We start from the raw sequence: 21,104 nt of genomic DNA, 5'->3' as shown, positions 1-21,104 counted from the left end.
CGGAAGGGGTCCCATATGTAACCTGCAGAGCCGGATGAGGTAGATACAGGACGACATCATGCACAGTAACGACTTGATGGCACGCACCGTGGCTGTCTTCATAGATGACAGTCGTTGCACCTTTCTTTGAATGGCTCCTACACTCTCTTCCGAGGGGGACGCCAGGTAAGACACCATATTGAGTCTGGCGCATAGGAACAGCGCATTCTGTGATCGCGTTAAGCAGGACTTCGGATAGTTGATGGAGAATCCCAGATTCGTCAGCAGCTGGACGGTCGTCTCTGTGTGTCCGTCGGCCATCTCCCACGAGAAGGCGTGAATGAGCCAGTCTTCTGGGTATATGTGTATGCCCTGTAGACGCGATGGGCTGCCACTGGTGCTAGGCATTTCGTGAACACTTTCGGGGTCGATTTCAAGCCGAAAGGTGGAGCCTTGAACTGGTAATGCGGTCCCTGCACCACGAAACATCGAAACTTCTGATGCTTCTTGTGAATGGGGACATGGAAGTAGGCGCTCTCCACCTCCAACAACGTCAAGAAGTCTCCATTTTCCAGTTGGCCGACCACGTGACCATACTAAACTTTTGGTACTTTAGTTATTTGTTCAGACGTCGTAGGTCTAGGATGGGCATCCAGCCCTCTGTCTTCCTTCAGACCAGAAAGTATCTGGAATAGACTGCGGAGGCCCGGAGTCGTTGGGGAACTAGCTCTATCACCCCTTTTTCGCAGCATGGCCCGTACCTCTTCCCAGGGCTGAGGGATGTGCTGCTCCTGAAGGGGTAACCGGAGGGATCAGCGGATACCTGCGTTGTAACTCCAGGGTGTGTCTTTGGGCGAGAGCATCCAGCACCCATCTGTCGGTGGTGATCTTTTTCCACTCGCTGACAAACTTCTCCGCCCTGAGGGTCTTGAACCGGGGCCTGAGCCAGTTTCCCCCCTTCTGGCGTGCCCGCAGACTTTGCCAAAGTCAATGCGGTAGTGTCGCGCCTTGGTGGTAGGGACACCTGAGCCATGGGGGCAACCATCGCAGAACTAGTGTCCTTAGCTGTCGTGGCAGTAGCAGTTGTCGACGCAGTCCTAGCCTGTGCCGGTTGAGCTGGCTTCTCTAATTTCTCACGTAGTTTAGCTGTGGTAGATCACTTCCTCTTCGATGAGGAGCTCGATTGCCGGATGGCAACTAAGGCGGAAAGGTAATGTCGATCGTACCCTATCCACCTTGAGACCTGCTTCTGCGGTAAACCCAGTAGACTCTGGCTTGCGGTTCTTGGCCTCCTCTTGGGCCCTCATGGATGAGGCGCCCTCAAAGGACTTGGAAGACCACTCCTCGGACCAGCCGGTCCTGGTTGAGGCATGACCCTGCTCAGAGCACGGGTCAGAGGCCTTGGCGTTAAGCCACGCCACCAGTCTACTATGCCTGTCCTTCATCGTCTTCTTGGAGAAACCGAGGCATATCTCACACACCACCTCCTTGTGGTCCGGGTGCAGGCAGTAGAGGCATTGCACGTGCTTGTCCTCCACAAACACATTCCGTAGCCTGCATTTGGTGCAGGGCCTGAAGAGGGACCTTGCCTCCTCTTCTGCCGTCATGGTCAGAGGGCGCGAAGTAGGCCCAAGGTCCTTCTAGAATCTTTGACGATCTTCGCCCATTGAGGGTCGCGGAACTTCACCAACATTTCCCTGCTGTCGGCAGATGTAGCAAAGAGCACACCGGCTTCTTTGAAACAAAAATAGAACTTTTTCTGTCAAAAACACGACATACAAATAGCTCGGACAGCAAACTCCCAACACCGATTGTGCGGTAAAAATCTTAAGATGGCTTCCAGAGGAGGGGGTTAGGGAGAGGACTGTCATTGGATGGGGCAGTATGACCCAGAGGACAGTGATTGGTTTAGAGGGGAAATGCAGTTTTTAAGTGAAAGTGAAACCGTTTTTTTCTTTTACCAAAGATTCCCAGCATGATGATAGGGAATATTCATCGCATGTGAATCCATGCCAGACCCCATGCTGGAGAATGAGCTATACCCAAGTTTTGGTGTGGTAAGTGATAGTTTACACAATTACTAAAGCCACATCTTTGTATCATACACTTGTCAACCCTGTGAGCTCAGGCCAGCTAAATAAAATAGCCTACTGCAGAGAAAGACAAATATAAATTAAAATACAAAGGTATGACTAGAACGAAAACAAATAAAACAATATTTTTCCTGTCCGTTATTTTGTAAACATGAAAAAGGTGAAATAAATTAATTCTTTCCTCAAATGTGAAATAGTAAGGAAAGTGAATATGAGGATGCAACAGAAATATCAGCGATTTAAAACAGGCATTGTGTGAAGCTGTAAAATTGAAATATATTTAGAAAATAAAACATTCAGAAAAAGGAAGTTCCAGGTTAAACAGTCAAATTACTTATTTCCTCAAAGAGAATGACTGACAGAAGAGAATTCTAAACTGCATGTCAAAAAGTAGCAAAGCTAGGCAAAACTGTTCGGCAGGCACAAACTAGAAAAGTGATCTTATTTAGGGAGGTACCAGATGGCACCGTGCTTGGGTTTAGTTCCATCACCCACGGACTAGTTTCATATGAAGGTTTGGCTGGCCTCCAATCGAGAGTCCAATAAAAAGTGCTTGCAATCTACAATCTGTTTTTATGACAAAATGGAGAAGGTGATTGAATGACAAATCAAACTATTATATCATGTCGTTTTCTCAATCTTGAACATGTAGCCAGTAAATATATTTAGGGTTTCTAAATGTTTAGATAATATTTAGATTAAAACCAGTCACAGTAAATAAGCCTGTTCCAAGTATCCCATTCTACCTAGAATATTAATGTTAAAAAATTGTTATTCAATTATATGGAATGTAGAACATTGGTCATACATTTACTAGTGTGCCGTGTAATAGGTTTGCTTGAATTAATAAAGTGGACACAAATACATTTATTTGTGAAACCAACATTTTTTCCTCAAGGTTATTTTTGGCTTTTTATTTCACAAATGTACTTGGGCTTTTCCTTTTAAAAAGGCCTTCTCTCAGAGGACAAGCCTCCCTTCACCTTGCCGGTTTCTCCTCTGCTTTCACTGAACATTTACTGTGCTCTACAGCCTCCAAGCCAAATTCGTAATTTATCACAAGGGTGGCACTGTGTGGGCTGCTGGGGGATCTCAACATCGTGAAGAGAGTGTGATGCACACCAGAAAGCACACCAGCCAAGTTCAAGATGGAAAGTAATTAAGCCGATGACCAGAGGAAAGGAAGCTAGTAACTTCCCTGGCAAACAACTTCCCATAGTGCAGCAGGGGAGTTCCATTCAAATGGGAAAACTAGAAGGGTGCATGTTAAAAATCAAAGAGGAGAGGAGGGTGTGGGTGGCATCTATAAAAATATATATATTATTTGGCCCTAGAATGTTTTTTGCAATTATCAATTACAATGAGATAACACAATATTAATTATAATCGAGTACTATGCATTATACACATATGTGTGATCTGCTAGCTGAAAAAAAATCTATTTTTTAAAGCAAAGCAGTATATGAACCAAGGCGTTATAATGGGAATATTAATGTAAATCCGTCTTCCAAACAAGGCAAAGAAATAACATTATATGTTAGCTTCCAATATTAATTAAGAACATTTACTTTATTGAACATCAGTTTTCACTGCAACAAGAAAATAAAATCTTCCAGACGTCTGAAATGCCCAGTTATTAAAAGCCATATCCTCCTATGGCACGCGTCAGTTCCCAGCTTGCTTCTGTGCATTGATGAGCCTCTGCTTCATCTCTGCAGCACGCAACTGGCTTTTAGCTCTGTTTTGCTGCCGCTAAAAAGCAAAGAGAAACAAAAACATTGGTGTGCTTTGAAAAGGTTGTAAAAGAAATAATCATTAGGACGTTTAAATTCATCTGAATATGCATTAACTGCTCACGAATCGCAAAGGATATTTTATTTGACACTGCATTATTTATTGTAAAAAAAAAAAGGATACACCTTTCAAGCAAGTCATTTAAAAGAAAAAACAACACCATAACTGAATGACACAGAGCGTACATAGCACTTATGTAGGGTCTAGGACTCCGAGGTTACCCATGAAGAACAGGTCATCCAGACACTATCAACTTTTTCTATTTTAACAATGTACATTTATTTTATTCAACGATTTCTTTTTAAATTCGCACAACAATAAAGCTTGGAAGTAATCCGCAAATTTGCGAACAAGCCAGTACATGGGAATTAGCTTTCAAAAGAATTATTAAACAGTAACTAGATGACCCGATTATATACACATAGCAATATATCCCAATCCTACACTAACTTGGGACATTGGAAATCAATAGAAATCAATAGAAAAACTTCCCAGATTTTGAAATTCCTATAATTGAGAGAGGGAATGTAAAAGGAAGAGGAGCGAAAAAAAGCAGAGGAGGAAACCCTACCGATCAAAGGATAACGTTTGGAAAACTGATTTGACAGCCGAAATACATATGGGAAAAAGTACCCCTCCCCATACGTTGCAAGGATATCCAAGGTGACCAAGGAGTTCTGGTCACAGAAATCAGAGGTGACTTACAATATATATTTTTATGTACGAATGGGGCATGTTATTCCTACAGTCCCACATCCCTATTAATACTTGGTCTTGTGCTTACTCTCATACTAGACATCACAACACACCCATATTCAGCGCATCAGGTGTTGCAAGGAAGTATTTTAAGCAGTTTAATACAATGCATTTTAAACTCGATTTGTGATGTCAAATGAGTGATAACACGTAGGTAGAGGTTTGCTCTGGTTTGCCAAACTCAAGCATTGCACACAATAAACATACTAACAAGAAAGGTTCCTTAACAATTATGCAGCAGATGCTCCACAGAAACTTCCCTCAATTTTGTCTCCAACTTTCTGACCTCTGTTCACCATCGTAAACGCTCCTAATTCTTCTGCACTACTCTGCTGACTTTGGTACTGTGGGCCAGCACACTCTCCTTCGGAACCCTGGCCGACCTATCCAGAAAATACTGATCTCAACAACAGGACCTTCTCCCTTTACAAGCACTACTTCTCCATTTTATGCAATTCAGCTATTTCTGAACCTCTTCTCTCCGACAACTCATCTCCTCCTCTGGGTTCTACCATCTATGTAACACTCAACTCGTCCCCTTCCCAGTCTCTCACTCCTGATCTCTCTAAATTCCTCTCGGTTAGCCACCATTGGAAACGTCTCATTCATAACTCTTCAAAATTGGGAGTCATCTACCTTCCAGCCTTCAACACCCCACCCCCTCTCTGGTCTATCCCATTTCCAACCAACCTTCCCTAAGGAACACAAACTTGGTTAACTTTTTACAGCAATGTCAATCTTCACAACCTTATCACTCATGCAGCCTTTCCCTTGGGTAGAGGCACGCGGCAGGGCTGCCCCCTCTCCCCTCTCCTCTTCGCCCTCGCCATTGAACCACTGGCACTGTGGCTTCGTCAATGTGGAGCATGGAAGGGATTCAAATGGCCCGAAGGGCATGACGACCGCATAACTCTTTATGCTGACGATCTTTTACTGTACCTGGCTGACCGAGTTCGGAGCTGCCCCATAGTAACTCAAATGCTAGTCACTTACGGGGAATTCAGTGGGTTGAAAATTAATTGGAAGAAATCCGTAATGTTCCCGGTGAAGGGGGGGGGAGCAGGCAGAGGTACCAGGATGTCCATACCGGCTCGAACGGCAGGGCTTTAAATATTTGGGGATTTGTGTAACACCTGACCTCATTAGATTACAAGCTGATCACCATATCACATTTACGCCAGTTATTGCATTTTGAATGTAACTGCTTTCAGAATCTTATCCTTGTACAAGTTTACTCACAAATGCCAATAAAGACATTTAAAAATAAATTAGATACACAAGAGACTACCTCCAGCCGATCGTGGATAGGCTGGTCAACGACGTCCACCATTGGAAACTCCTCCCTCTGTCCCTTATGGGGAGAGCCGCGCTCTTTAAAATGATGTCATTGCCAAGATTCCTCTACGTTTTGCAAAATGCCCCGCTTGCAATCCCTGCCCCCGAATTCAACCGTATAGAAACCCTTCTTAGGGAACTCATTTGGGGGGGGGGGGGGGGAGGCCGCTCACGCATTGCACTAAGTACCTTGCAGAGGTCAGTCTGGGAGGGTGGGATAGGCGTACCCCGTCTCCAGACTTACTATTGGGCTTCACAACTCTCGGTAGTCAACGACCTGCTTCACTGGGATCGGGCGCTACCTCACATTAGGGCAGAAGTGGAACCCATACAAGGCACGGACCTGTTGCAGGAACTGTACCAACCTCCGGGTAGGCCCCCCCCGCTCACAACTAAGGCTCACATTACTACGGTCTGGAGGCAGGCACACGTGTTTGTTGGGTGGGAAGACAAAATAACAGCAGCACAACCCCTATGGCACAACATCAACCTGAAGGAAATCGAGAAACTCGAACCATGGCCACGCTGGGTAAGAGCGGGATTCCTTAGAATTAAAGATGTCCTAAAAGATGGGAAACTAACCTCATTTGAAGACATCCAGGGTAGATTCCAACTGCCCAACACCGAGCGGTAGCACTTTACACAACTGATCCATGCCCTCCGAACCCATATGCCCCCAGGTGATTCAATCCCCGACTACACTATGATCGAACGCAATATGCTACCCGAGTATATCCCCAGCAAATGTACATCCGCTCTCTATAACGCTATCACCTCCTTCGCGACTCCCGAGCTATTGGGATTAAAGGCCAAATGGGAAACAGAGGTGGGGGGAGATAGGCCCTGAGGACTGGATCCAGATCCTAATGAACCCACGGGCGGTAGCCATCTCCTCCAGACTTAGACCGGTGCAACTTAAAATCCTGCATAGGGTGTACTACCCTCAAACTCTTTTGTATGGCTGGAGGAGAGTACTGAGTCCGAACTGTCTTCGCTGTGGAGAGGAGGAAGACACCTTCTTTCATATCCTCTGGGCATGCCCTCGGATCCGTGACTATTGTACTGCGTGCTGTACGTAATTGTCCAGAGCCCTTACTTGCCCTGTTGAACTAGATCCGAAGGTCTTAATATTGGGGGTACCGGACATGTCTGAATTCAATAAATGGGAAAAACTGCTATTGAACACTGGCATGGCTCTAGTGAAACGCAACCTTTCCCAAAAATGGGGAGCGCCTGACCCTCTGACACTGGAACAATGGATACTTGACATGGACTCATGTGCCATGACGGAGCACCGAGTCTATCGCGCAAGAGGATGCCCGAATAAAGCATCCAAGATATGGGGGAAATGGGAAGAGACTGGGCCTTGACGTCCTAAGCAGTAGTGGTCTCCACATGAACAGAAGGTGGGCGAGATGAGTGGCCCGCGACCCACGGCGATGTGAGATACTAAAATACCATGTAAACACATGACTGAAGAAGCTGTACTGGAGTGCTCTTAATGTGTTGTCCCCTCTTTTTTCGTTGTTTTGTTGTTTTTGGCCCCCGATTTGGTGGCTGTTTTGGTTATGTCAAAATTCAATAAACATGTTTTATCAAAAACCTTATCACTCATACAACTGCTGCCAGGATTAACCTGCTCAACAGCAGGAAAATATACCCTTTACGTTCATAACATTTGGCCAAACCCCTCATACTAACTACCACGCTGTCGCCAGGACTGCTGTGCTAGCATCCTCCTTGGCTTCCCTCTGTAACGTATTTCCCATTTGACAAAATATTCTACTTCACTACATGCTCACTTCCCCAACACTATATCCATACCAGATGGCATTCTTTAAAAATGAGTCCCTCATGAAATTTCCACTGCTCATCTTCAAATCCATTCATGGGTTTGCTCCCCTCCCACTTACTTAGCTAAAACCATCTCCCACTACTATAGTCTGCATGACCAACGCTCTTACACCCTCCCATTTCTCACTATGGCTGGTCTCCCTGTAATCCACTTTCTTTCACTCCTTCACTCTCCTTGCCCCTCACCACAGAGAGCTCAATATTCTCCATTCCAAAAATGTCATTACCATCCACTCCTTTAAATTTGTCCTGAAACTGTCTCCTGAGCCAAGACAGAGCACCATCAATTTCCCATCACATGACTTCCCCTCCTTGACTATTGTGTCTCTAGAAACACTGTTTATAGGATAATTGCATGATAAAATATCCAGTCCTGTTGCACTACCGTTTATCATTTTTTCTAGTCGTGCCCCTGGCTTGATGTATCATGTATTCTTCACGCACGCCACGTTCGGTGACTTCGGTAACCACCCCTGTAGCCCCTCTAAAGTTCTTGCAGCACCTAGCTAGGTGGCCTTTTCTTCACACAATACCTGCAAACTATGTGTACCACTATGCATTGCTTTTAATTTGCCAGTTGGCTAAGGCACCCACAGCAATGGCATCTACTACCTCCTCTTGTATCCCCTCTCGGCGTCATAGCCCAAATGCATGAGTCTGCCAACATGCCCTGGCTTTGGATCCTGTTGTGATGTACCTTCCTCCCATCTTCTCTGCTCAGTATGGATGTGATGTTGTGAGTGTTTATTCCAGAGAGGGTACTTATCTGTTAGTGTAGTCAGTGGATGTTCCCCAATGTACCAGTGTCCTGTAACCGGTGGCCTGATCCCATCTATACTGTAACTAATAAAAGAAGATTCATTTTCTACATGGAGGCTCCTGATATTTGTGGACTAAGCCACATCGTGACAATGGCAATGAGTTGAACATGTACTGTGCTGAGGAAGGGCCTGCGCTGTGCTCGACAAACAGCCCAAGGACATCCACTGCCTGCCCCACTACCTCCTAACAAAGAGAGATGTACCCTCTCTCTGGGAATATGTTTGGTTAGCCAGACTCCCAGGAAAGACCTTGGAATGTCCAGTGTGGTGCAGTTGTGATTTAAATACCAAGGCCTGGAAAGGGGCATGCCCATGTACCAGTGGCAAGGGGAAATGGGCAGGAGAGGGATGCATTGCTCCCATTTTATAGTTACCTGTGTCGTTGGGGTCGGCGATGGGCCTGGGACCGACGTGTAAAGTAACTGCAGTGTGTCCTGGTATGAGCGGTCTGCGTTGCTGGAAACATTAAGAGGTGGGGCAGAGAAGCGCCCGTGCTCGTCAGAGCTGTCTTGGTTGCAGCGGGTGTGCAGGCGGCATGTAAGAGGCCAGTGTGAACAGCTCCATACATGGAGCACATTAGGGAATAAGAGGCGGCAAGCACGCTTCATTGAAAGAGTAAAGAGCTCTGCATTCGGCAGAATGCTGGTATCGTCAGAGAACTTTCAGATGTTCAGTGAAAGAACAGCACTGCGACGCATGACGGATATGTTATTTATTGAAAAAAATAACCCTAGGACGTGTCGGGTGCAGGGCTCGAAATGAAGGGCTTGAAATTAAGACTGGATAAGCAGGAGCTACAAGCAGCTCCTGCGACTCCAGCAGTAACCAGTTACTAGGAGCTAGCACTGGGGAACGAGGAGCTAGTACATAGAGTTATGCAAATCTAGCTTCCACATAAAAAGCGAACATATATTTGTATCTAGTATTTATTACCCCTTATGCTTTAAACGTCACATAGATGTGTCCTAAGGTTTATTTACAGATTGTCAGAAATGCACAGAGTTTAAATTCACAGTTTGTATGTTCTGCATCAGTTGGCCTGGTGAACCAAAAGTAGCTCCTGGAAACTATTGGTTTTAAGCAAACCAGGCTCTTCTAGGCTACAAGCAGGAGTTAAATGGCTCCCAGCTCCCCTCAATTTAGAACCATGCATGTGTGCATCACATAAGATACCTACGGTGTATGAAGAAGATGCCTCGATACTTGGTGTTCCAGGGATTGCTGAGTGTGTGTGCTCCAGGAAACACAAAGGCGCAAAAAACATTGTGGAGAGGGACGGGGCCTGTTACCGGTGAACTATGGTAAAGTGCTATTGAGGTCTGGTGGGGACCGTGTGATTGTTGGAGGCAATGATTTTATTTGACAATGGAGTTGAGTACTTCTCAGAAAAGTGGAGAAATTATTTGTTGTAGTGTTGAGTGCAGCTTCAGATTCAGTTCACAGGTAGGTTCTAGCTACTGGCTCTAAAGGGTGACCATTGTTGGCCGTTCATGGGTTGTCGTGTATTGAAGTTTGTGTATTGTCATGTTTTGACTGTGATGTGAGGCCCATTCAATTGCTAAGGGTGAGCTGAAGTGATTTGTATGTTCATTGGATATATGTTGTGGCCTCTGTTTAGGTCAATTGTAGCAACAAAAGTTATTTAAAGAAACATTGCACTATTGTTTAGGTTAGGTTCCATGTAACAATGTTTTATTTTCACAGGTACAACCAAGGTTGCAAACGCTAGGTCTGGACAAGGGACTTGTCGCCTAGCAGCCCACAGGGCCAGCTGGGGGCGGCAGAGTTATGTGTTTATGTACGAGTGCTTGCCCGAGTTTAGTGAGTTATTGGAAAAGTGGGCTACGCACCGTCTACGTGCCATTTCCAGGGTGTTGACGACCCACGGTTGTAAGGAGGTTTTGAACATCTCAGTTATCAGTGTGATGTGGGAAGCCATTGGTTGCAAGAAGAGGTTTGGACACCTATGTTAAGTTGCAGTTGTTAGACACAGCGTTAAGTTGTGTAGTATTGGACACCATGTGAGTCAAGAGGGTATGGGATACCACCTAGTGCAGTCGCAGAGGTGTCGGACACCCATGTGTTGTAGATGTTGGACACTGTGGTGCTGGAAATGCATTGGTGGGACAGGGCTTCCATGTCCTTGTCCTGTACTCCTTTTATCATGTATGTTCTGTGTTGTTCTCTGCACAGGAGTCCAAGTGGGACTCCTGGCAGTGCAGCCCTTCCTCTTTTTGGTTTGGTGAACAGACCCTTGGGAAACCCTTATGGCACCCATGGGTGGGGGTACAGCCCTGTACCCCTAGTGTATGTTTTTGGGCACCTGTGTGTGTGGCCCACAGAGCAGGGTATGGGCTGGTGGCAGCTCCGTGCTGAATTTGACTAAAGCTCGGAGTATCCTCCATTTTGGAAAGCAGAGTCGACCACTGGAACGAAAGAACCGAAGAGGAGAGGAAGGAAGAGGACTGCTGCAACTCCTGGACGACCGGTGAAGCCCTGCTGCATGTCCGAATTGCCTGAAACTCTACAGAAGCCCTTCAAGGTTAACTTATTCCCTTGAGTTTGGTGGGAACAACAAACTCACAAGCCACCTGGACACCGTCCTATTCTGGTCGAATTTTCCTCAGAGTGCTGTTGAAAACCGGATAGCCAGAGGGAAGGAAACCAGCTCGTGGACTTTAAGGCACTCACAACTTAAACCAACGTCTTGCTACAGCTTTTGGCCTCTTCCCTAGGCAGTGCAGGAACCTCCCGACGTCCTCCTAGTCCCCACAATTGAAGCTCAGGAACAGCGAGATCTGCTCAAACTGCCAGGAACAACTGCCTCAGCTACAGCTTTCGCCATTGACGAGGTACTGTGCAATCGCGGTTCAGAAATCTTTTCGGCCATCGAGAAAGTGCGTGAAATTTTCTTCAACTACAAAGGCATGTCCTTCCCTAAACATTCGTCCAACTTTCCGCCTAGCCAAATTCTTAAAAAATCGGTGGCAAAGGCTTAACCTTTATATACCAGAACTGTGCTATCCTATACAAAACACTCTGAACCATGGACTTTGGCCCAAGCCTGTTGAGAAGAATTGCTGGTTGCATCTAACTGAAACCCTTTGCCCTGCCTATGAATGTATTTGGGCTGTCTATTCTTATAACCTTGTCTTTTCCCCTCCTTTATTAAGTATCTGAAGTGTCATTTTGCTCCCACTTCATTTTGGAGCTAAACTTGTTCATTTACTTACTGGTTGGATTTTTGTGGTGTATTAGTGTGTGATATTGAGCTGCTTATGCTAGAGTGATGTTTTCTAAATGACTGGGTAAATAAATGTATATTCTTTTACCACGAAACCTTGAGTAAGTGTTTACTTGAATCACTGTATTAGTTGGTCCTTTGTGTAACTTGTTCTACTGCTCCCTTAAACTCTTGAGATACGTCTGGCTGCTCATCCATCGCTACCACTTTACTGTGTAGTACAGGCTTTTACCAAAGGTGAAATTGTGTTTACGCTTGTAGTCCTGATTGCCTGTAGTTTCCCCAATGGTACTGCAGGTGATTCTGCCTAACATCCAAAGGGTGTGACAGACCACACACAACATAGACCAAGTGAGAATGATCTTAGTCAATTAGTACACAAAAATGCACATTTTAAATAGTCATTTTTTACAAAAACAAAATATTTCTAAAAACAAAACACACACAAATTCATATGAACTAACAATGAATGAATTTTCACAACACATAGTTCATCAGAAACCTTTTAACGGCTTAATTCTCACAGTGTTCGGTCGACGGACACACTAGCCGCGCTGCATTCCCACGGGCACATTTTTCACGGAAACGGAATTCTTTAATTTTTGAAAAAACGCGGTTGATTTCTTTCTGCGATCCGGAGAAAACAAGTTTTCCTCTGGATGGCGGAAAGAAATCAACCGGGTTTTTTCAAAAATGAAAGAATTCTGTTTCTGTGCAAAAGGTGCCCGTGGGAATGCAATGCAGCTAGTGTGTCCGTCGACCGAACACTGAGAATTAAGCTGTTGACAAACGCTTGCTAGTTTAAAACATAACGTGAAGGTCGATGTGAAACATACGAGGCCCATGTTGACAAATTTATTATTAAGAAAACGCAGTCTCAAAACAAACATCGAGGATGCAAGCCATATAAATCAAGAGTGTGCAATGACTCATCACGTGAACTACCGTGTAGACATCGCCGTCAGAAAAGGTTTCCTCACATGCCACTCAAGAAATAAAAATGCTCCACACAAATAAGGACAGATGTGATGTAACATATCCCGCCCCAAATAAGTGGTACCAACAAGAAAAGTCCTGAAGACGGGTCCATCAGACTTTGTTTTTGAGATTGACTTGGATAAGTGGTTTTGATGTGCCTTGAAACACGACTAAGTGTCGACACATAGAGATATAAAAATCTGAAATCTGGGAAGAATTGTTGAAAGGGTTAATTAGTAGTACCTCTCCTGCACTTCCTGATACTAACCCCACTTCCATTTCAAATAAGATGAAAGAGTTTCTGATGAACTATGTGTTGTGAAAATTAATTCATTGTTAGTGCATATGAAATTGTGTGTTTGTTTTTTTAGAAATATTTTGTGTTTTTGTAAAAAATGACGATTAAAATATGCATTTTTATGTTCTAATTGACTAAGATCATTCTCCCTTGGTCTATGTTGTGTGTGGTCTGTCACACCCTTTGGATGTGAAGGAGGGTAGCTGGTCAATGGAACTTGTGTATACAGGATTATTATTTAGGTCCTCATCCACACAGTCCCCGAAAAAAAGAGTACCTTTCAGCTCAGAGTTTTCTCGTATGTGGCCAATATACATTTCATGTTATGGTTGTCTGGTTTCGGGTGTGTGACACAATGACTTTGACAGCCCTGCCCGAAACTGGTATGAATGCAGTGTGGAGTGCTGAATGGCTGGTACTTGCCCCAATCCACATTCCTTGTTGTGAGTATCTGGATGGAGAAGAATGGCCTGAATGCACTGTGAGCCTGATTGGCTGCCTGCTTGCATGAATGCCCTTCTGAATGATTGGCTGCTGAGCTTGGCCCAGCAGTGTGAATGAGAGACAGAACAGTATATATGGGGACCTCTCACTTACTCAAATTGTTCAGAAGCTGAAGTTGAAACTTGAAGCTGCTTATCCTTGAAGCCTGCTGGAAGAATAAGAATTGCTGCTGCTTTCCTTCACCAATCTGAAAGCTGCTATGTCTGTCAAGGACTCATTCAAGAGAGGACCTGGTTAGGAGACCTCTTCCCGAGCTACGAGGGACCATCGTGCACCAGCTTACCTTCACCAACGCTCCCCGGATGTCAGTCCTTGAAAGGCTGCCGACCGGAGACGAAGACTGCTCAGGAATCTGAAGTGAAGCACCCGGACATTGAAGTCCATCGCTGTCGCCGACCATTATCATCGACCAGAACTGCAACGCTCCATTGCCTAAGACATTTGAATCCAGGAATCCCTTGCTCATCACAGTCAACCGATTGGCCCCGCCGGGGAAAGTCTGGGTGCGCCGAAAAAACCGAGGAGAATCTGCCAGTGGGTTTTGCGCCACCCGAAGTCCTCAAAGACACTGACGAAGACCCGAAAGCCAGTCACGGTCGAGTCCTGATCACCAACGCCAAACACCGACGACCTGACGCTCTTGCTGGACCTACGTTCTTCATTGATCTGCTTTGCGGCAACAAACTATCGTTGTCGAGGTACACCGCACGCCACATGTTCGCAGGACGTCCACACCGATCGTCGACGAGCACCGCAAGGACCGAAGCTGCTGCCTCGACACCATTGTTCACCCCTTTCTTCGAGGAATCTCGACGATCCGTGGCTCCTGCCTTAAAGGGAGTTCACTCAAGAAGGATCCGTCGACGAACTCTGCTAAACCAGGTACATTGGTGTAGTAGAACATTTGTAGAAGGAAATACGACTCTGCTAAACAATATATGGACTGGGGTTTGTCAATATACTTTATTTACAGGTTGCCAAGGTGGGGGGATCCTCACACAGAACTGTGTCTTTGGTAGGGACAAGTATTCTGCCACTTTAACCACTTGTTTCCCTCCTGTGTCTAGTGTTGATTCACATTACTATTAGACTGTTATGTCATTTACAACTCAGCAGTTGGTGCATTTTAATGGACGCAAGGGGTTATTGAGGTATCACATAGAAATTATACATTTATCATTATAGTATTGCCTGAGCACAAATTCTGTTATTGTATGTGTATATAGCTTGACCCTTTTTTATATAAAGAACTGTGTTATCACATAGCATAGTGTGTGGACATTCCTTTGTTTGGGGCTTGGGGACTACACAGTACTTAAGAACCAGCCTGCATCACCTCCTGAGAGCTTACGTCTTGATTGCTTGTCCAACTTTACCATATAGAGAATCTTGGCTGGGGTACTCTGTGATTCTACTCTGCCATATAGAGAGCAAGAGTACATATACATCATTCCAGTCTTTACTGACACTTGTGTGTTTTGGGTGTTGGACGCCATTGGAGTATTGCCACAGTTGAAGGAGTGTGCCAAGTGACTGGGTCACAAAGGTTTTTAAGCCCATACTGGATGTGTATAGTGTTGAATGCCCGGGATGTAGGTTTGGCATCCCAGCTGATGGTGTTGAAGGACATTTTTAAAGCCAGATATGTGCACAAGATTCAGTGGTGTTTCTGCTGCGCATATTGGTTGTTGTCTTAGAGTGGTTACTTGACAGCAAATGTTTAGAGAGATGGTCTTGGTGTTTGAGAGATTTGTTTGGTGTCTTTTTTTCTCAGTTTAAGTATGCCATCTCTCTTCATATTTTGTGTATTTTGAGGGGTGGAAGGATGTGGTATTGTTTTGTCCCACTGTCATGTGGGCATGTTTTTGTATGTGTCTTGAGAGGACAAAGGCAGTGGATATGACAAAGGAAATCTGCCCAACAACACACAGTGAATAGCTTTGTGTTAAACAACAGGCACTCTGTAACCAAGAGACATGTACACTAAAACCCAGGATGTGCAAGAATACAAATGTGTGAAAAGGGATGTGGGTTAAGCACTTAGAAGCTACATAGGATTACAAAGAAAGTCGGCAAGCTCCTCACCCCCAATTGCTGTTATAGGCACTGTCCGCGCCAAATCCACACACAGGACAACCGATGAGAGGATCTGTGAGCTAAAACCCTTGTTGGTATTGTACAGGGTAACTTAAAGACAATCCTCAAGGATGAGAAACACAACCTTGAATGTCAGCGAAGCCCATGAAAACAAGCTGATCAAACAGGGACCCAGAAAGGCTATAACAGCAAAGGGAACATAACTTAATACATTAGACTTGTGACAATGGACAAGTAGGAATAGCGCTTACAGAATAGTGAGGAAAACAGGCATTCACACAAGAGCTGGCTCCAATACCATGCTACACCTAACAATCAATCGGGGAAAAAAGGAAGAAGCACAAGGGAAAACTAGGAACAGACTCCAAGAGAAAGTAAATGGACAGGAGCAGGAGAAAAACGAAATTACAAGTGCAAAACCTCTCCCCTCCCTCACCCAGGGAAGGAAAGGCAATTGTTACTAAATAGCAAATCTATAAATGAGGGCTGTGTAAAGGATCAAGGTTACATTGCAGAATAGGGCAAAGTCAAAGTAATAAAAACCACAAACTGGGCTGCACAGGAAAAGGAAAGCACAGACTGCAAAATTGAAGAAGACAGAAAGGGATTCCAGGAAGCAGAAAATACTAATAAGCCCACTCATTTCAAAATTCAGGAACAGAAAATAGGACACTAGGAACTAGACACTTTGCATAAGAACCAGGAACAAGGGACTGGTCACAAACAGCAACACCACAACAATGACCAGTGCTGGACTGAAGCAAACAGGCTTTTAGAACTAGCTAACAATCACACGCCTCAGGTGTGAAGCTTGCTAGGACCTGTAGCCACAGGTGTTCTTCATCCCCCAGCCGACCTGGTCCTGCAAGGGTGGAGATGAAGCAGTGAACAATGAATACTGGGAAAAGTAATCTTTTGAATAAAAAAGCATACTTGTTGCCAAAAACCCAAAATGGATCCAGAAGGGAAGTGAAATGGAAAATAGGACTTTTTGAGTTCCCAAATCAACATGTTGAACTGTGTTGTAGGGTTCAGAAGATAAGTCCAATATGAAACAGTTCCTAAATCGTGCCCCCAAGTGGTCCGAACTAGCAAAAAGGGAGCAAATTGTGATGATGTAAGATTTTGGTCTGTAAGTGGAGTTATCATAAAGAGCTGGAAATGGGGGAATTGGATTTGAGGTGTTGAGGGATGTAAATTGCTCATGGTTCGATTTGTTGATGTGTATGTCTCTTTCAGTGTGTTAGTTTTCCATTTCACATAACGGGGAGGTGTGTTGTGATGTACCTTCTTCCTATCTACTCTGCTCAGTATGTGATAGCATGAGTGTTCTAGGAGTAGAATGTGGTGCGAGTGTTCTCTGCTGGATGTTCATTGGATGACAAGTTGGTGAAAGGCATGTGAGAGAGAGAGGGTGGACAGTGAATGTTCTCCAAAGTACTTGTGGCCTGTAACCTGTGGCCTAATCCGATCTATGATGTAACTAATAAAAGAAGATTCATTTTCTACATGGAGGCTCCTGGCATTTGGCGACCTAGCCACTGTGAAGGGTCAAGAACGCGAGGCAGCCAACTTGGTACAATGTTTTCACAAGATGCCAAACTCAAAAGGATTGGATAAACACTTAACACTTGGCCACTGTGTGGCCACTCTTACAAAAGCAATCTGTCCCTCACACTTATACATACATCAAACTCAAAGGAAATACACAGGAATTGAAATTTAACAGAAATAAAAGTTAAGTTCAACTTAGACCCAGTAAGAATAGTTTCTTACCTGTAACTCCATTTCTCCAGCATTGGTATCTTTCATGGATTCACATGCTTAGAATATTCCCCGTCGTCGGGCTGGGAATCCTCGGTAAGTTATATAGACATTTTCCATAGGAAAAATTCCGACACTTTTGTGTCCCATCTACGTCGATTGGGCCGCACACGCCGGCGCCACTATGACGTAGAGGTATATATAGCTCCGCCCCTGCGGCTCCCTCAGATTTCAGCCCCCAAAGTAGTATGGGGGGATCTCTGATTTGTATGCTCAGGGGAGGCCGGCGGGCGCATGTGAATCCATGGAAGATACCAATGCTGGAGAAATGGAGTTACAGGTAAGAAACTATTCCCTTCTCCAGCATTGGATCTTTCATGCATTCACATGCTTAGAATAGATTGTACAGCAGTATGCCCCAACATTGGAGGCGTGTATGCAAACCAACATCACAATAATCAAAATGCCCATTTACTATGGCAACACATTACATTATAGCATGTTAACCGTGAAAGACACGACACTTTAAAGCATAGTTGCTGAAAGATGTAACCCCACTTGGGGCTTACCTTATTGGAACAGGTGACGTAGTACTGCCCGCCCCATCTGTGTATCCTCAGCATGTTGCTGTGCGAGACAGTAATGTCGGGTAAACGTGTGTGGTACCGACCAGGAAGCCGCCTGGCAGATATCCCCCAGCGGAATTCTGGACCACAAAGCCGTCGACAACGACGATGTAGATCTCGTCGAATGAGCCCTTGGATGCTTTTCTAGCGGCTTTCCGGCCTTGGAATGGCAATAAGAAATGGCCGAAGACACCCATCTGGCTAGTCCTTGTTTTGAAATCGCTTTACCCCTAGCCGCAGGACCATAAGCTACGAAGAGTTGTCTCGTGTCTCTGAAGCTTTGACTGCGATGGAGATAACATTTTAAAGCTCTTTTCACGTCCAATGTATGGAGAGTCTTCTCTGCCACTGAAGACGGTGTTGGAAAGAATGTAGGCAACACTATAGAAGCGTGTTTATGGAACATGGAAGGCACTTTAGGTATGAAATGCGGGTTAGTGGCCAGCACAACTTTATTACTGAAAAACCTCAAATACGGAGGGTCGATCACTAGAGCTTGTATTTCTGACAGGCGTCGAGCAGAAGTAATGGCCACAAGGAAAGCCAATTTCCAAGACAAAAATTTGAATGATGTCAACGACATTAGTTCAAAAGGGGGTTTCATCAGGGCTGCCAGGGCCAGGTTCAGACTCCAGATCGGAGGAAACTTCTTCGTGGGAGGAAAGGTTCGAAACAACCCTTTAAGGAAGTGTTCAACTAGGCAGTCAATGAACAATGGAGTGGAATGTCTCTTCCGAGTAAATCTCGAGATGGCAGCTAGATGCACCTTTATGGATGAAACAGATAAACCGTTTTTTGCCAGGAGCAACAAGTATGGTAGGAGTTGTTCCGGTGTGATCGACCGCGGGACCAGACGTGGTTGACCTGCGCACCATATGCAGAACCTTTTCCATTTGTATGTGTATGAAGTGTTCGTGGAAGGTGCCCTTGCAGCTTGCAAAATGCGACTACAATCCGCTGGAATTGCTAACGTGCCAAACTCGGCGAAATTAGGAGCCAGGCCGTCAGACTGAGGCTGTCCGGGTCGTGATGCCAAACGACCCCTTTCTCCTGCGACAGAAGGTTGGGGATCTTCTGGAACCTCATTGGTTCTGCCGCTGAGAGGTGAAGTAGATCGGAGAACCACACTTGTCTGGCCCATTACGGGGCCACCAGGATCACCCGACAAGGATATGTGTGGATCCATTGCAGAGTCCGACGGATGAGAGGAAATGGGGGGAAGGCATACAGAAACTTGCCCGTCCACGTGAAGGAGAACGCATCCCCTAGCGAGTCTTGTTGTGGCCACCTGCTCGCGTATTGGGAGCATTTCTTGTTGTCTCTCGTCGCAAAGAGATCAAGGGCCGGATGACCCCATTCCGCGAAGACACGGTGCAGTTGTTGATCGTTCAGTTCCCATTCATGTAGATAATTCATCTCCTTGCTGAGAGCGTCTGCTTGCACATTTTCTACTCCTGGTAAGTGGAATGCCAACAGATGTATGACGTGTTGTAGGGCCCAATGCCAGATCTCCTGGGCTTCCGTCGACAGGCTCCTGGAGCGAGTTCCTCCCTGGTTTCGTAGATAAAACATTGTTGTCGTGTTGTCTGTCATGATTCTCACCACTGAGCCCTTGATCTGTGGCAGAAACGATTTTAGGGCCCAACGCACCGCCCTCAACTCTAGCAGATTGATGTGGAGGGAGGACTCTTCCGATGACCAACAACCCTGAACCTGTAAGGAGTCCAGAGGAGCTCCCCACCCAGTTAGAGAAGCATCCGTCACCACTGTCTTCTGGAACGCAGGTTCCAGTAGGGGCATTCCCTTTGTTAGGTGTATGGAGATTCTCCACCATTGAAGCGCCTGAACGAGCTGGCCGTTGATGGTCAACTTGTCCGACCAGCGTCCTTGACTCTGTGCCCATTGATCCGCCAAGAATTCCTAAAGAGGCCTCATGAAGAGGCGACAATCGTCTATCAAGGGTATGCAGGACGACATGGTCCCCAGCAGGGACATGTTCTTTCGTACTGACACTCTGGTGTCGACCTCCCATTCCGATGCCTTTTGTTGCAGTCTGTGAATCCTTTCGAGGGATGGCTTCACCAGCCCCGACTGTGTGTGGAACTCTGCCCCCAAAAAGACCAAGGTCCTTGATGGCTTTAACGAGGACTTGTCGAAGTTCACTGCGAAGCCCAAACATTGCAGGAGGGACAGGGTGGCATCTAGGCTTTCTTGTGCCCTTTCCGGAGACAGTCCCCTCACTAGCCAATCGTCCAAATGAGGGTACACATGGTGACCTTCCTTCCTTAACCAGGCTGCTATTGGAGCCAGACATTTGGTGAACGTCCTGGGGGATGATTTTAGACCGAACGGGAGGACCTTGAACTGATAGTGGGTTTGTCCGACAACGAACCGCAGAAATCTTTTGTGCCGTCGACGCATCGGGATATGGAAGTATGCGTCCTGAAGGTCTAGCGACGACAAATAATCTCCGGGTTGTATCGATCGGATCACCTCCTGAAGCGTCAGCATTTTGAATTTTAAATTCTTGAGCAGTTTGTTGAGCGCTCGTAGATCCAGAATGGGATGCCATTTTCCATTTGGTTTCTTGACGACAAAGTAGCGGGAGTACACTCCCTGTCCTTTTTCTGCCACCAGGACCAGTTCTATAGCCCCTTTCTGCAGCATAAGCGCCACCTCCTGCAGTAGTATTCGAAGGTGGGGCTGGGCCGAGAACATCAGTGGAATGTGTGGTGGCTTGCCCTTGAACTGTAGAGAGTGGCCCAGATGAATCGTGTCCAAAACCCATTGGTCGTCTGTTATGCGCTCCCACTCGTCGATGCAACAAGACACTCGGCTCCCCAGGACGTCCTGAAACATGTCATTGTTGGTTCTTGGTTTATTTATATTTCGTCGACGAAGGGTAGGCACCCCGCCGTCTGGAGGTTTGGTCATCTCTGCCTCTACGAGAAGATTGGGCCA

The 21,104-nt window shown here is 45.7% G+C and overlaps 1 protein-coding gene across 3 annotated transcripts in view; it reads right to left on the bottom strand.

Annotated features, from left to right (window-relative positions):
• Positions 1-3,622: 3,622 nt before the first annotated feature.
• The window catches only part of CMC2 (C-X9-C motif containing 2), a 175,457-nt gene continuing 157,975 nt past the window's right edge, over positions 3,623-21,104 (bottom strand). For all 3 annotated transcript variants that reach the window (XR_011304850.1, XM_069652850.1, XM_069652855.1), the window contains one exon: positions 3,623-3,824. Coding sequence is in view for 2 of the 3 variants with exons in the window: in XM_069652850.1 (XP_069508951.1) it covers positions 3,738-3,824 (87 nt within the window). In the remaining variant the exon portion in view is untranslated. The remainder of the gene's footprint in view (positions 3,825-21,104) is intronic.

Source organism: Ambystoma mexicanum, chromosome 1p (assembly GCF_040938575.1).
Source record: "Ambystoma mexicanum isolate Mex_15411 chromosome 1p, UKY_AmexF1_1, whole genome shotgun sequence".
In the NCBI taxonomy this organism is placed as follows: Eukaryota; Metazoa; Chordata; class Amphibia; order Caudata; family Ambystomatidae; genus Ambystoma; species Ambystoma mexicanum.
This window is presented reverse-complemented; position numbering and strand designations above follow the sequence as displayed.